A 16801-nucleotide genomic window follows, 5' to 3' on the forward strand; every position below is an offset into this window, starting at 1 on the left:
CCCTCCCCCCTCCTCCTTCCTTCCTTCCTCTCTTTTTTTCTTTTAAAGATTTTATTTATTTGAGAGAGAGAGAGAAAGTGAGTGCATGTGCACATGAGTGGGGGGAGAGGCAGAGGGAGAGGGAAAGAATCTTAAGCAGACTCCATGCTGAGCATGGAGCCTGACCTGGGTCTTGACCCCACAACTCTGAGATCATGACCTGAGCAGAAATCAAGAGGTGAATGCTTAACCGGCTGAGCTACCCAGGTGCCCCTAGATTGGCCCTTTTCTGATTATGCCCCACTAATCAGAAAGAAAGCTAATGGGAGAGCAAATATATTACAAAATACAGAGTTTCTTAGTGAGGATTTCAAATACAGGTTTTATTTAAGTCTGTAATTTTGATGCAAATATCCGTCCTTATAAGAAAATTTGCTATGAAATGAGTGAGGAAATGATTTATTTTTTCCTTTTAATCTTTTCATATAGTGGAACAGCATGTGGTTTTCTCAGTCTATCCATTTCCCAGGCAGCACTCCCAGCATCCTCATGTCTTTATGTTTCCTTTTTCCCTTTGTCGAAGCAGCGGCGGTGGCAGCAGCAACTTTTGCACGTAGTTCTTGGGAGGAACAGGTGTAAACCACTGACCTCATATGCAAAAGCCAAGTTTCTATGTTACAGGCAAGGTGAGTGGCACAAACAGGAGGCGGTATTTTATGGGATGGCTACAGCGATGCCCAATGAGTGCCGTCAGTGGGATTTGTTACTTCGGTTGCACTCTCAGGTTCCTATAGTTGAGTGGACTGAGGTCGGTGGAGCTCTAGAGTTACCAGAACATGCATGTAAACTTTCAATTTGACTGTTGGGTCTAGACCCATGTCGAAAGTTTTAGGGGAACTATATAATCGAAGCTAGTATCCATACAGTGATAATGTGAGAAACAGTGAGAGAGGAGGGGTTGCTTAAAAAGTCAACATTAAAGTAACTTTAGATGTTACAATTAAAAAATAGTTTTTTAAGTTAGGTAGTTTAGTTTATGATATCTTCAAGGTAGTATCTTAGGCAGACTCCCGATAACTTTGTTTTGCTTTAATCCTTATAATTCTTTTGTTGGTGTTGTTAGAAAACTGAGTGGATCTTGAAAGTTCTCACAAGAAAAAAAATTGTAACTATGTATGGTAATAGTTACTAACTGGACTTATTGTGATTATTTTACAATATATACAAATATGGAATCATCACATTGCACATCTGAAACTAACATAACATTATGTCAATTACACCTCAGTAAAAAAATATATGAATAACCACTATCTACACCATTGCCAAACAGAGAATAAAATAAAACGTTCAGTTTTCTACAATTTCCTTTAAAGTTCTTTTTGTAAAGGTGCCCTGCTCTGTAAGTTTCCCAGTGAGTAAAAAGGGTGTCATTAATGTCTTCATTGGGTTGTATCAATTTATTTAAATGCTTTTCACTTTAATTTAGAAGACAGAGCTGATTCTTCTGGCATCTCAGTATGTGTAGGAATTCTTGGAACCACCTATTTTAGAATTTTATTTGCATCAATATCCTGTGATCTTAAAAAGTTGGGGATAAGAGTAATGCAGTTATTGCTCCCATTTTGCAAACCTGAATAACCTATATCTTCTCTGCTGACAAGAAGAACAATATCTAGTCTGTAGTGTTTAAGATACTTCAAGTCCAATTGTTTTAGTTTGGAGGAAGAAAGCAGAAATCTGTTTATAGTCTTCTCTGAGGCATTGGCTTCTTTTTTTTCCAGCATATTTGGGGCTTCTCTTTTCTATCCGCTTTCCTCAGATGAGCTTCCTCTCCAGAGTCTTCCCCTGGGAAAATATTGATAATAAGGAATAAGGGGACCGGGTGGCCAAAAAAATGGACGAAATGGAAACCGGTGGTTGCACTTGTGAGGAAAGAAAGGTCTGTGTGGAAACCTAATGTGGACTCTAGGTCCTTGCCATGGAAAAGAATGAAAAGGACATTTAGGTGTCCTTGTGACGAGCTGGATCCTCGTCACTGGGTTCCTCCGGGGGGGTGGAGGGGTGAGTGTAACGATCTGGCAGTCTGTAGGACCTCCATTTTCTTGTAAGTCTCCAGGAGGGGTGGCTCCCTCTTTCTGTCCTGTGGAGAGAAACATGCAAGTCAGGAAACAGGCCTGATCACAGAAGCAGAAGGGCGATACTTTAGGTGGTAGCAGGGCAGAAAGAGTGGGAGAGAGAACTAGGGAAGTCTCCAAGTGTGTTTGAAAAAAACCACCAAGGTCCAACAGAATGAAACATGAACACATCTCATGACCCAGTAGCCCCACACTGAGGAATGTATCCAAGAGAAATGAGTGCATATATCTACACAAGACTACTTCAGGAATGTTCATAGCAGCCTTATTCATATTAGCTTTAACTTGGAAACAGGACAAGTGTCCATCAGTAGGAGAATGGCTAACCAAACTGTGTATGCTGATGAAAAGGAAGCAATGAGAAGGAAGAGATACTGCTACAACAGCATGGAGACATCCCACAGGTGTTACGTTGAGCAAAAGGAGTTAGACACAAAAGAGTACATACTGTAAGATGCCACTTATATAAAGGTCAAGGAAAAACTAATCTATGGTTAAAAAATTTCAAAAAAGTACCTAATTCACAGTTAGGGCAGGTGTTATTTTGTGGAAAAAGTAGAATTCTTTAGCTCTTGATCCAGGGGGTTGTCACATGGATATGGAGGTACACACACACACCCACATGTGCACACGCATATTTTTATTTACACTCATGTTTACATGTATAACATACATATATGTGTCTATGTAAAATGTGATCAGTCTGTACCTTTAAGATTTATAAATTATAACTGAGTAAAGAAAATTCAGTGGAGAAAAGAGTTAACATTAAGAAAATAAAAATAACCACCCCTCTTGAAGGCTGTTAATCCAAGAGGTCCGCTTCCCTTGCCCTAGCAGTGAAATCATGCCCTAAAGAGGAAGGGGGACAAGCACTGAGAACCAGGATGAAATTAGTTTCTGAGAAGAAATTTGGGTCAAGCTCAAGTGTTAAGGACTTCTAGAGGCAGAAGACTTTTGGTGTCATCCAATTGAGTTGGCTATGAAATAGTAAGCTTCCCTTCAGAAAATTATTCCTTCACTTTCTTGGAGGTTCACAATACAGGCCTGGAATGGGCTGTTGAGTGTGAATGATGGAAAAACGAACTCCCCACAGGAAGCTGAGAGTACTGAAGTGCTTAAAAAGAGCTAGATTCCCCTTACCTTTAGAACAACCTAATTCTGATTTCTTCATTGTATAGAATATCCTTATTGCCTGCCTGCTCATAGCTCCTTCTGGAGATTCTGTTTTACCCACAACCCCTGGCAAGGTCGGTCCTACATATCTTTGGCTATGGCTGATTGGCCTGCTGGTAGATGCACAGCTCATTCACTGGCTGACCAGTGACCAATCAGATTCTCATGTGAGCATTGCAACAAAGAGACTCAGCTAGTGGAAGATGTTAGTAGAAAGTGTAAGGTGGGCGGGGGGCTGGGAGCCTGCTTCTTCCTCTCCCACTCCCCCCGCTTGTGTTCCCTCTCTTGCTGGCTGTCTCTCTCTCTGTCAAATAAATAAATAAAACCTTAAAAAAAAAAAAAAAAGAAAGTGTAAGGTGGGGACTGGAGTGTTAGCTTTTGGCCAGTTAAATGCGGAGTAAGTAGAGAAGCCAGTCTTTCCACAGAAGCTATAACATGGGAAGGCCTGAAAAAGAGAGACAACAGACTCTGTGGTAACAAAGTGGTGATGAGAGTAGCCTTAGTTCTTGACTTTCCAGGGCTGATCCCTCTAAAGCCTGGCTGTGCTCAAGGTTCTTGGAGATATCCTTGTAGTAATCACTCCACCTCCGGCTCTACTCTACTCCTTTCTTAAGCTAATTTGAATGAAATACTAACCCTTTCTTCCATACCCACCCAGGCTACTGAGAATTGAAATCCTATGATTAAAAGTAGATTAAGACATTTCAAACCACAGAAGATGATTAAATCCCATACCCCTCATTCTTTCCTCCTACACAGATCAGTTTGAACCTTTGTAACATGAAAACTTTCTGTACGATGAGAATCCAGTCCCTAGCGGAGAAGCTAGCTTTATTCTTAAGCTCCATCTCGACATGTTTATGATCAGATCAGACTTAGCCAGGCCTGAGCTCTTCTACTCAGTACACTGTATTCCAGCCATTAAAGACAAACCAGCTACCCACCCCTTGTGCTCATCTCATTGCTTACACCTGAGGCTACTCACCAAATCCTCCTGCTGACTCTGGGGTGTTAGAGCCTGATGGGCAGCTTTTCTCTAATTCTGGATCACCTGCAGTGTTCAGTGCTCTCTTATGGGAATTTCCAAGGTCTCCAGATCAAGATACAAGCTTGTCCCCAAGATACAACCAACCCAAGAATGTGGGCAGGAATACATAAAACTGCATTCTTCTGGCAAGCTAGACACATTATGACTATTTCAGTCACTGGTTGGCCCGAGCAAGTGTTCTAAAATGTAGGAACCACAGGGACTGATTTGGGAAACTGTCACAGGGTAAGGCCAACATTTGAGTGAGGAGATCGATGTCATTCATGGTCTCCAACTCTGGCTGAGTTGACACTGTTCATCTATTCTTTTGTTTCTCCTTGTTCTGCTCCATTCCCACTGTCCTCTAAACCTTTGACATTCTCCTCAAAGCCTCTTCAAAATTCTCATTCTTCTTCATTCATTTGAAGAATTCTCTTCGCAAGTCTCTTTACCATTCTAAGTAGACTACCTAGCTTCATATTTCAGAAAGAAAACTTCAGTGATCTGCCATAAACTTATTTGGTTCCTATTTCTCTCACTTCAGAGGGAAGTCTACACAGTTCCAACTCAGTTCCCACCCCTCCCCCGTATTTAATCTACTGGACCCTGACTATGCTTTCTCTGCTTCACGGAAACTACTTTGACCAAAGTCATCAATGGTCTTGAGCTTTTACCAAGTTGGTTCCAGAGGCCTAAGCACCATTTTCTATCCTTTTGCCTGGCTTAGTCCTACGCAGATTTCATGCCTCATTTCCTCAGGGAGGCCTTTCCTACCCTGAAGCTGGCTTAAGGCCCTTGGCAGTATATTTCCATACCACCATGGGAGTCCACATTCGGAATACTCCTCAGTCATGTCATTACTATTCAGTGGTTATATTCCTCGTCCACTGAAATATCCACGTGACCACCCTGTAGACCGCTGGCTCCTCGTCCCTAGCGCAGTGCCTGCAGCAGAATTCAATTGGTTGAGAGAAATCTCTGTTTCTGTAATTGCAAAAGTTACCATCTTTCCACCTCTCAGGGAGCATTATAAATAAATGTTTCTCAATATGTAACATACTGACAGGCCACCGAAGGCACTGAAGGTCAAAGACCAGAGCCCTTCGGTGACCTTAATCAGACCAAAGTAGGTCAAATATTTCAATGCACATTGAAAACATTTTGAGCGGCAGAAGAGCATAGTGTTTAAAAGTGTGGACGCTAGAACCGGGCTCTCTGAGCTCTGCCATTTAGTAACTGTGACCATTGACAGTTTCCTTAACTTTTCTGAGTCTCCTTATCCTTATTTGTAAAATGGAGAAAATAATACTGCCTATCTCATTGGCTTGTTGTATTATCTGAAGTAAGATATGTAAAGTGCTCAGAACATGTCTGACACATGGTAGGCATTTAGTAGGTGTCTGCTACTGTTATTATTCATCTTGAATGTTATGGAAAGATTCTATCAACACAAGCCCCATTTTCTTGGGCCCATCTGGTTACACTTTATATATAAAATCTGTGTGCCACTGATAGGAGTAAAGCCTACAGATGTTAGAACAGGACCTCCATGAAAGCAGAGACTGTTGTGGTCACGGCTCTGTCCCTAGCACCTACAGCTGTCCCTGGCTTAGAGTGGTGCCCAGGACATAGTCAAGACATTGAATGAATTGGCAAGCAGATGTTGAGGGTTCCTCTCTGTAGATTTTCGGGAAGCTCAGGGAGTGTTTAATTCCAGTCCCAGAAAATTTTCAATAATAACTTACATTTAAACTTAGAGTATAATAAAAAATCAAGCCAAAGTGTTGCTTGAAGGTTGGATATCAATTTTAAGTGGGTTTATTATAGTCTAGACACGAAATTCATAGCATACCAAAAACCAGTACTTTTTTTTTTTCAAAGTAAGGATAAGAAGTTTTTTTCCTTAAAAAACCACACATGCACACAATTCCCTGTAGTCTGTGGTTATTGGGGCAGACAATAGCTGGCTTGAAAGGAACAGTACTGATTTTTAAGAGAATTAAGCCTTATACATGGTGTTCAGGTATGCAGCTCTCCCTTTCTATGGCACATGGAAGTGTAGAAAAATTCTCACGGGCTTTCAGAGTTGAACCAGAAAGGAATATAGGTTCTGTGATGAATTTACTCACAATAACTGCAACTGAATTCATTTTGTAGACTCAGAATGATCAGCTGTTTTGGTCAAATCTCTAATTCTACAGAGAAAGAATTTGGAGCCCAGAAAGTGTCACAAAGGCCTATCTCAATTCCATATTCTAAGTCTAGTCATTTCTCCAGTGGGCAGGCTGCTATGCCAGGTGCTACAGCCAATGCGGGATGGTAAAGGCACGGGCCCGCGCTGGAGTCGGGGGCAGACGCTACAACACGCGGATCCGAAACACAGCAGAACGCCGGCCGCGCCATGGATGACGTACCAATGGCTATAAGAATTCACAGATGTCAGAGAGAGAGATTGCCATTTTCATTTGTATGTTTTAAGAGAGCCTTTGAGAGGGCAAACGATCCTGACGTGTAACCGTCATCACAGGAAGCCGACTTGCAATGAACGGGTGAGAGCGGGAGGGGAGTGGCCGCCGCGCTGCCGTGGAGGGGACAGAGGACAGGGCGAGTCCGGACCCCGCGCACGGCCAGACTGGGCTGAGCCACAGCGCGTGCAAGCGAGCGGGGAACGGGAACCGAGGCTGCTTGGATAGAGGGAGGCCACACTGGAAGGATTTCCACGCCAGTCTGAGGGACAGTGCGGAAGCATGAGACAAATCTGGAAGTCACATCTCACATTTTAGTTGGTGCCTTTTAGATGTGAATAAGCCTATAATCTCATTATTACTTGTGCAGCTGCATATTTACAAAGTTTCCTGAAGAGTGGTTCACTTTCTGGAAAGATGTCAGGTGGCTAGTTCTGTTATGATTCCTCTTTTAGATGTCAGATTCTGCAGGTGGTGCTTGGGGTCTGGTCCTGGGAGCCGGGCGGGGTTATTTGCAACATCTCCTCGCCCTCTGCTCGCCAGAGTTCAGGCAGAGGTTGGGCAAGGTGGTCTCTGGTGGTCTCACCCCCAGCCGTGGGGTGTCTGTCCCTCTCTGCTCCATGTGAGCCTTGGGGGAGGGGAGCAAAGAACGTGTTGGGGGATGAGTAGGGTTTGGCTGAGCCCCTGCAGAGACCCCAGGACACTTGGTTTGATCCTGGGTCTCGCCTCCCTGAATGGTTTCTAGTTCTGGAACTAAAGTGAACTGTGAAACAACATTAGACCCAAGTCCCCCAGCATTTTTTCCCCTCCTTCCTCGTTCTCCTCTCTTCCCTAGCCTTGTTTCTCCTTCCCCCAGGGGTTTGCAAACCAAGTTTAAAGCTCAGGCCACCTGGGAAATTTTTTATTAGGGGAAAGGAAAGAGAAGAGGAGCAGTGAAGAGATAGAATCTACTATAATCTTAAAGAAAGAAATCTAGGCTCACTTCAGTAGCACCAAGATGCAGCTGAGTAGTTGTGATTAATTAAATCAATGAACAAACAGAGACTAAACAGCTACCATATGCAAATTACTGTGCTGCTGGGGATAGTGAGAGGTGGACATTGCTGTAATTCAGGGTGGAAATTGTTAGCTCTACAACAATAATAACTAGTATGTGTTTTAAGCTTGAAGAGCTTCTCTTGCATGATAGCTCATTTGGTCCTCATAACCTCCATAATAATTATTCTTATCCATCACTTCACAGACGAGGGGACCGATATCAGAAAGATTAAGTACGGGGGCGCCTGGGTGCTCAGCCCTTAAGCATCTGCCTTCAGCTTAGGTCATGATCCCAGGGTCCTGGGATCAAGCCCCGCATCGGGCTCCCTGCTCAGCAGGAAGACTGCTTCTCCCTCTCCCACTCCCCTTGCTTGTGTTCTCTCTGTAGCTCTCTCTGTCAAATAAAAAATAAAATCTTAAAAAAAAAAAAGAAAGGTTAAGTACGTCTAATGTCACATAGTTAAGGCTGAGAGTAGTATCAAGGTCTTCAGATGATAAATTTTAGTTTCTTTCTCCTTTAACCACATAAGCTGGTGGAAACTGACAAAATGATTTCCAGTTTATGCATATGTATTGTCTTGGAGCCAGATCTTGTCTTTTCACACAACTTATCAATTAGGGACCCACAGGAGAATAAACACAAAACTCTTACCTTCCGCCACAGTTACCAGCACCCAGCAGACCAGCAGGCAGTAGGAGAAGCTGACTCTGTGAGCCATGGCTTCTACCCTGAGCAGTCACTGCCCCGAAGCCAATGTGGCTTTAAAGGGGAGTTGGTGAGTCACCCGCAGCCTGATTCAGGTAATTGCATTTGCATAGTGGACCACAGGGATCGGGGCCTGTGGTGTGAGGGTAAGAAATCCGCCAGGAAATTCCAGACAGTATTTATCAACCAGAACCTTCTTGTAATGACAGCCAAACCTCATTCCTCCATCCTTGGAGTCAGATTGTGGACAACCACGCCCTCCTGATCCTTTTAATCCCCTCAAATCTTCTCTCCCGTTAGTGTCTTCTCTTTACTTGCTCTATGGGTCTCCCTCTGCAAGAGGAAGAATCTCTCCAGGAAATACTCGGCAGTGCTTCCCTCTGTGTCCTTTACTTACTTAACAAAAGCCAGACAGGCTGGGAGGAACATGAGCCAAAGGCTTCCTGACCCAGGTGCTTTGAAGACACTGTTCGCAGGCCTCGGATCAGAGATGACGGCTTTTTCTTCTCTGCTTTTGTCGAGGAACCCAGGGCAGCAGTGTCAGAAAGCTATCTTGTCGAGTAGCCGTCATGGTCACTGTCTACACAAACATGAAAAATTTGGGAGATGAACTGAGTGAGTTGTCCTTCCAGGGCTCCTTCTGATTTGTCATATTGCCCATATGATGGACGTGAAACATCTGTGCCTGGTTCGTTTCTTGAGAGAACAACTCTGTCTGTCTAGAGGGAATGGAAGGGGATGGTCACAGGTGAGTAAGAGCACGGATATTGGAGTTGGAAAAACTGGCTCCAGTCTTGATGCCTTTTCTTCGGATGTGGGTGACCAAGAGTGAGTCCCTGAGCCTTGAAGCCACAGGTCCCTCATCAGTAAAATGGATATTTCCCTCAGAGGATTGTTGTGTTGAATAAAAGAGGTCATTGACCTACAGCTCCAACCACAGGGCCTGGCGCATGAAAGGGAGTGGTTAGTGTTGTGAATAAATTATAGTGACTCCAGTTCTTAATTTGTTCTCTTAGAAGCTGGTATTTGTCTAATCATTCAGTCACTCAAAAGGCCTCACTTTGAGCAGAACATTTTCCTGGGCATTGCAGAAAGAACAAAACAGAACCCAGTCCCTGGCTTCGAAGGGCTAACAATGTGACGGGGGAGACTGTGTAAATGGAGGACCAGAATGAGTAAGAATGCAAAGAGTCACAAACTGGAAAGTAGCAAATCCCACAGGCCTGGTGATGATCTCGGACAGATGCACGATTCCCCTGCAGTTTGGAGAGGGGGCAGGGATCACGGGGCTCGAGCTCAGTTCTCTAGATCAAGGCATGCATTACCCACCGACTGGCCCCGTGTCATGTCCCAGACGCTGGTCTCACTGCCGGGGCTAAAAGATGGGGTTCTGCTCTCGCAGACCTTACGGTCTGGCAGGGACATCAAATGTTAACTAGGGAGTAATAATAAAGGGTTTTGAGGGTGAAGGGAGAGGAAGTACTGGAGGTTACGAAGCAGAGAAACATCCATAATTTGACATCAGTGGGTGAGTATTACATACACTGATAAGGGACAGAAGCAGAAAAATGTTCATCTGTAGCCCAGAAGGCTGACCTATAGCCTGCGTCGTTCCGATACGGATCAGTACGTGCTGGCTGCTACATTCTTACAAGGTCTCGTGACTGCCTGGACGTCTCACCGACAGTTACTCCCCAGCTGAATGATAAACTTCAGAGAAAACTTGCGAAAGTAGTTCTACGAGTAGAAGCTCGAAGAAGACATTTCCGATCTAATACTCTCTGCACATCCCTTCCCCCTTGAGCACGAAGCCTATAACCACCAGCTTCACACAGTAAAAGTGCACCTCTTCCTGCCCACGGGTCCCGTCCCCATGCTAGAATAAAACCACCTTTTGACACCAAAAACGTCTTAAGAAATCTGTTTTGACCGTTTGCTCGTAGTCCCACGTCATATACTACTTTGCCCCCTGCATTGGGAACACACTGCCTCGCCAGTCAAATTAGATCCATGTAATCGCTTTACCTACTGCCCAGTATTCCATTTTATGGATTTATTGTAAATTATTTAATCAAAACTTTTATATGTTTTTTATCTTTAAAAATATTTTATTTATTTGAGAGGGAGACAGAGTGAGAGAGAGCATGAGCAGGGGTTGGGGGGCAGAGGGAGAGGTAGAAGCAGGGTCCCCACTGAGCAGGGAGCCTCACATGGGGCTCTATGCCAGGACCCGGGGATCATGACCTGAGCCAAAGGCAGATGCTTAACTGACTGAGCCACCCAGGTGCCCCTAATCAAACTTTTAGTTGATGGAGATTTGTGTTATTTCTTCTGGTCCTCTTTCTTTTCTGTATTGGATATCTGATGAACTTTCAATTTAAATGTCCATGAAAATATATAACAAAAGCAAAATGGTGTAATATTTTTCCGTTTGCAAATATTGTCCTGAAGTTTATTAAGTAATGAAGCTTCAAAAGGAACAATTTTTTTTTTCAAATTTTTGTTCTGTTGATAATATAAAAAGAAATGAGAGAGACGTGGTGTGAGAGAAGATGCCGACAGGTAGATTTGTCCGTCACATAATCAACTGGTGTCTCAGGAAGTGTCCTACACTATAGATTACTCTTCCCTTTCGACGAGTTTCCTGCCCACCAGGAACACGCTGTGGACAGGTGGACCTAGGCTGTTGACTCTGCCCCCTTCTCTTTGAGAAAATAATAATTCTGAATGCATGGCATCTAACCACCAGATCCCAAATTAGTTTTATTATTTTTCTGGGAGACTGAAAAGATACTCATGCCAATGGGGGTAAGCTCCCCTGCCGGGTCTGCTGGATCAGATTCCCTGATGTTCCTTTGAACGTGGAAACCCATGAAGAGGATACAGGCAAAGAAGGGTGTGGTATGTGCTAGAACCTGTGGCAATAAGACTAAAAACCAAACAAACTCAGGATATATAAAGTGAAGATATTCTGAAAAGGTAACCTGCAAGGGAAGCCACACGTGGTGATGTTGATATGGAAACCGAAGCTCAACTCAGAGCATACAGAAGAGGTGGCCATAACGTGCCTTAGAGCCCCCATCTGCAGGCGGGGCTGTCACTTCCTTTCCACCTCCAGGTCTTGATTTCACATGGCTACCATGTCAGAGTTTTGTAATAGCTATTGTCATTTCAATCCTCTCTCATTCTAAGAGCAAGAAAATGTTCTTTACGTGAAAATCTGATGATATCACTCTCTTTCTAAAAATCCTTTAATGTATGGTGACTAACATAACATAATAAAAAATAAAAATAAATAAATAAAAATCCTTTAATGATACTCTGTTGCTTTAAAAACCCAAATCCAATTCCTTAGGTGAATATCCAAAATTGTATTACTGATTTGTTTTACTCAATGGCTTTACTCTCTCTCCCATCAGTCTCTAATTTAGATCCCACCTACAACCATAGCTCTCTGCTTCTAATTCTCGATCTTGCCTTGCTCTTCTAAGGAATGAATGAAAATATCTGTATAGGTCAGTGGTTCTCCACTGGAGGGGATTTTGCTCCCCCCTCTCCCAGAGGACATTTGGCAAGGTTTAGAGACTTTTTTGTTGTTGTCACAGTCGCCCATGACAAAGTCGTCTCTGGTCCCAAACGCCAAAAGTGCTACTGTTAAAAAAAATAATGTATAGATATATACATATATATCTATACATACAATAATCTCATCTGAAGCATGTTGACCATTTCTCTGAGCCTTTAGAAACTTGCTACAAGGAGGAACAAGTTTCAGTTTAAGCGAACCCCACAGTGGAAACAGATTTATTAGGAGAAAGACTTTTTGCCCACCCTGGGTGTTCAAATCAGTGGCAAAATCAGTGGTACTCTTGCCAATCTGCAAAGCCAATTTTCTCCCTTCGGTCAAAGTGAGTTTGAGAACTAGGAGTGAGTATATTCACCAGGAGCCAGGTCACAGCCTCCGCTCGACACAAGGAAAACTACCTTCCCCCTAAAGCACAGGCAGCTGAAGCAGGGTTGAGAGGGATAGGCCCTGCCTCTCCTCACCAGTCTTATTTTTCAAGCTTCTCTGGAGCCAGGGCTAAAATAGAATTGCTTCCATGGAGACCAGGAGGCTGGGTCAAGCCTCCAGGCCTGTTGCTTAAAGACCAAAACCACAAGGTCAAGAGACCAAATTAGGGACCTTAACAAGATCTCGGGTAGTGCCCAATAGCTGATAGATGAAAGGACCAGAATTTTTAAAAACTTCATCGAATTCTTATTTGACAGAAAATTCTAACATCTTTATTGGTGATGTATCGAGTTACTAAGTCATGCCATGTCTGATTTATTTGTGTGCTGTATATGGAGGGGAACCAACTGTTCAATCAGTGAAGCTGTTGAGAGCTTAGATTAATTTGCAGAAAGTCTTTATTTACCTTAAAAAAAGAAATATTTCTGAAAGCTTATTTCAAATGCAGTAGTTTTGGTAAAAATCTTTGCAGTCCTATACTTTAAAAATCCACAAATCATCACTTTCTCGTTTAGTTGAAGGCTCATCAATGAGGTTCTAATGTCCATAGTCTCAGTGTCAGGAAAGCTATCAGGGTTTTGGGTCACTGTTGTTGATCCTTGCCCTCGGGATGTTTTTTCCTGTGAGCCTGTACTAGTTTCTCCCTCCATAGTAAGTTCGTGTGCCTCAGTAGGCACGTTCCTTGGCCACCTTGAAAGAATTATTAGCCCTGTCCTTTTATTCTTTTTCTGAAGTAAATTACAGGGACCAGGAGTGGGATGTGGGTTGATAACATCTGTCTTACAGAACCGACATCAGACATGAGGTTAAGAGGTAAGGAACTAGGACCCCTGGATGGCGGCAGGATGCTGAGGACGGCGTGTAACCTGGAGAAGTTTCAACCACCTCCTCAAGAAGTTTTGAGGCCCATTCGGTTCCTGCCCTAACCACCGCATACTTTGCTAATCATAAATAAACTGTTCCTAGGCCCAAAAGGGCATGGCAGACTTGGGACGGATTCCCCGCCTTCCCGTTGGGCTGCCCTTCCAGTAATAAAGCTTTCCATGGCTCAAACCTGCTGACTCAGAGATTGGCTCACTGTGTTTTGGGAACGGGAGTCTGATTTCAAGGCTCCATAACACACTGAGTTAAGGGGAAGGGTCCGTGTAGCTGGTTTGTGTTAGGTGTTTTTTTCTTTCTTTCTTTCTTTCTTTCTTTCTTTCTTTCTTTCTTTCTTTCTTTCTTTCTTTCTTTTCTTTTTTTTTACAGTAATTTTGTGAGGAGGTGATGTAGGACTCAAGAGGAGTTATACTTCTTTCTCACAGACTCGAAAATATTAGGTGGTAAGGTTGAGATTCAGAGCTAGGCCTTTCCCAACTTCAAAATTCCCGTTCTTTCTTCTAATTCAATATATTTACATTGCTTCAAAAGTTCATTCCTTTATTTACTTACTATCTCATTAGTGGATTTATATTCTTTTAAGGATTCTTCTGTTTTCCGTTTTTCTGATTTAACAGTCTGTGAGGACAGAGGCTCTTCTCTGATAGCACTACTTAGAAACAACCCAGGGAAGAACTCCAGGCCCAGCCTGGGGGTGTCAGGTGGCTGGGGAAGGGAAGGCGGGCACAGTTACTAGAAGAAGAGAGGCGGGGGTCATGGAGCCTGGGCCACTGGAGTGGGCACACTACACTTGTGTGCCGCATGACCTCCCACCGCACAGTCTCCAGTCTGTGTCACTTAGACAGAATGTTCACAGACAGAGGCTAATCCATGTTCCTATGAAAAAACAACTTTCTAGTACTAAATGTCTGAGACTATGACAAAGATAGTAGTATTTACGATGCTGGTTTTTTTTTTTTTTTGGTCAGGAAATAGTTGTTGGTGCCTGAAGGGTCATATGGTTCAGCCACATCTTGACATGTGAACTTGTCCTAACCAAATGTCAACCAAGATGGAATTACTTGTTTCATTCTATCCAGTGTCTGTGTCCAGGTTGCCCTGATAAAATGTTTCCAATATACTCTAGTGATATGTGTTGTCACAGAAGGAGCACTTGTCTAAGAAGGCTTTGTGACATTTTTAGAGGAAAGTTCCCCCTGTGTTCCCCCTCCCTGGTTAGGAGCCTGGGGAAGCAGGACATTTGGGACTGGGGTGTGTTGCTTTGGGAAGTGCACTTTGCTCTCATCATTCACTAGACAGCTATTTATTGGGTGCCCGGTATGTGCTAGACACCATTCCAGGGGCTTGGGGTATATCTGTGAGCAGAACAGACAAAAATACCTGCCCTACTTGAGTTAACGTTCTACTAGAATGGAGACAGAGCATAAACAACAAACAAAAGAGTCAATTATATAACATGTTAGAATATGTTAGAATGTTAGAAGATTCTGTAATATGCGGTACAGAAAAATAAAAAGATAATCAGGGTAAGAAATGTTGGAGGGTGTTACATTTTTAAGTAGAAGTTGATGTTTGACCAAGGGCTTGAGGGAGGTAGGGAAGTTATCCATAGTATCTGGAGAAGAATGTATCAGGCAGAGGGTACAGCCAGTGCAAAGGCCCTGAGACAGAAGTAGGCGTGGTGTGTAACTTACAACAGCAAGGAGGCCATTGTCACTGGGGCAGACTAGGAAAGAGATGAGGTCAAGGAGTAATGGAGGCCAGATCATTACCCTGAGGGAAATGGGAAGCCACTGGAAGATTGTGCTGAGAGGTATGACATGATCTTACATACATTTTGAAAGGACAACTCGGGGCTCCAGGGTGGCTCAGTCGTTAAGTGTCTGCCTTCGGCTCAGGGCGTGATCTCAGAGTTCTGGGATCGAGCCCTGCATCGGGCTCCTCCGCTGGGAGCCTGCTTCTTCCTCTCCCCCTGCTTGTGTTTCCTCTCTCACTGTCTGTCTCTCTCTCTCTGTCAAATGATAAATAAAATCTTAAAAAAAAAAAAAAAAAGAGAGAGAAGAAAAAAAAGAAAGGACAACTCCGGCCACTCTGTGGAGAATAAACTGTTGGGGGAGCAGGGGAGAACTTAAAATAGCAGTAGTGTAGGGAGGAGGTGATGCTGACACAGGTTGGGGTGGCGGGGAGATTCTGGACATATTTTGAAGGTAGACTTGACAGCATTTCCTGGTGAATTGCAAGGAGGTTATGAGTGACAGAGTCCTAGATAACGTCACACTTTTGGTCTGAGGGTTTGACTGCTGAGATCGGGTATGATCAGGTGGTGAGATTGCAACTGAATTTTAAAAAGTTATTATAATATTGGTTCGTCCACAAAGAAAAAATTGGGACAATAAAAATACATTGGTACCAAGTTATTAGTCTGTGAAGTGCTACCTCGAAGCTGCAGGACTGGAGGTGAGATTTTCATATTTAGGCAATAAGAAGGGTCTGCCTTGCAGATTGGTGGTGTGCCGGGAGATCATTATGTCCAAAGCAGCTCTGCCCGAAGGGGAGAGAAAGGCTGGATGAGCAGATGGGAGAGGGGCAGTTGCTGTAGGGACGTGGGCTCTGGGTTCTCTGGATGCCCTGTCTCACCACAGGGGACACCTACGCTCAAATTGTGCTTTGTGTCTGTCCTCTCTCTCTGGGCTTTGAGACCCTTGATGGCAAGGACTCAATCTTGTCTTTTTAAAGTCATGATAAAAGGGACAACATGAAAATTACCATTTTAACTATTTTTAAGGACGCAGAAGACGTGAGCCTTGATTACCGTCAGAGCCACAGTGCCCGGCACGTGTGAGCACTCAGTAAACTCTTCCGGAACAAATGATGGACAGATGCCTGGGGAGGGAGTGGGACAACGGTGTTTGCTGGTGTACAGCAAGTCAAGTCTGGGTCAGGGAAGGGCGCTAGGGCAGGAAGGTGGCTTTGCCCAGGGTCTCCGCTCTCTGCCATGCCCTGCTTTTCGGATCTGAGCTTGGGGTGGGGAGGGTTTAATCTCCTCTGTCTTCCCACTTGCACCTGTGAGGCTTACTTCTACCTGTCACCTTGGCTGGTGCCCAGATGTTTAGTCCCATAACGGTTCTGTGAGGATGTTTTTGGGTGACATTAACATTACGTTGTTGGTGGAGGTTGAGTAAAGCAGGTTGCCCGGCACACTGGGCGTGGGCCTCCTCCAATCAGCCGGAAGCCTGAATAGAACAAACGATGGACTTCCCCTTAGCGGGAGCAAGAGACAGTCCGCTGCGGATGGCCTGGGGACTTGAGCTGCAAGTCGGCTCTTCCCGAGGGGTCCAGCCTGCCCTCCACCCTGCAGAGTCTGGTCTTGCCTCCGAAAGT

The 16801-nt window shown here is 44.0% G+C and overlaps 1 protein-coding gene across 1 annotated transcript; it reads right to left on the reverse strand.

The window, feature by feature from the left end:
- Window positions 1-364: 364 nt before the first annotated feature.
- On the reverse strand, window positions 365-8794 carry ODAPH (odontogenesis associated phosphoprotein). Its single transcript, XM_040625429.1, has 2 exons — window positions 8476-8794; window positions 365-2122 (listed from the first exon to the last, which is right to left on the reverse strand). The coding sequence occupies exons 1-2, from the start codon at window positions 8540-8542 to the stop codon at window positions 1785-1787; spliced, it is 405 nt and encodes a 134-aa protein (XP_040481363.1). The 5' UTR covers window positions 8543-8794; the 3' UTR covers window positions 365-1784.
- Between the last annotated feature and the right edge of the window lie 8007 nt (window positions 8795-16801).

Source organism: Ursus maritimus, unplaced genomic scaffold (genome assembly GCF_017311325.1).
Source record: "Ursus maritimus isolate PB19 unplaced genomic scaffold, ASM1731132v1 scaffold_8, whole genome shotgun sequence".
NCBI lineage: Eukaryota > Metazoa > Chordata > Mammalia > Carnivora > Ursidae > Ursus > Ursus maritimus.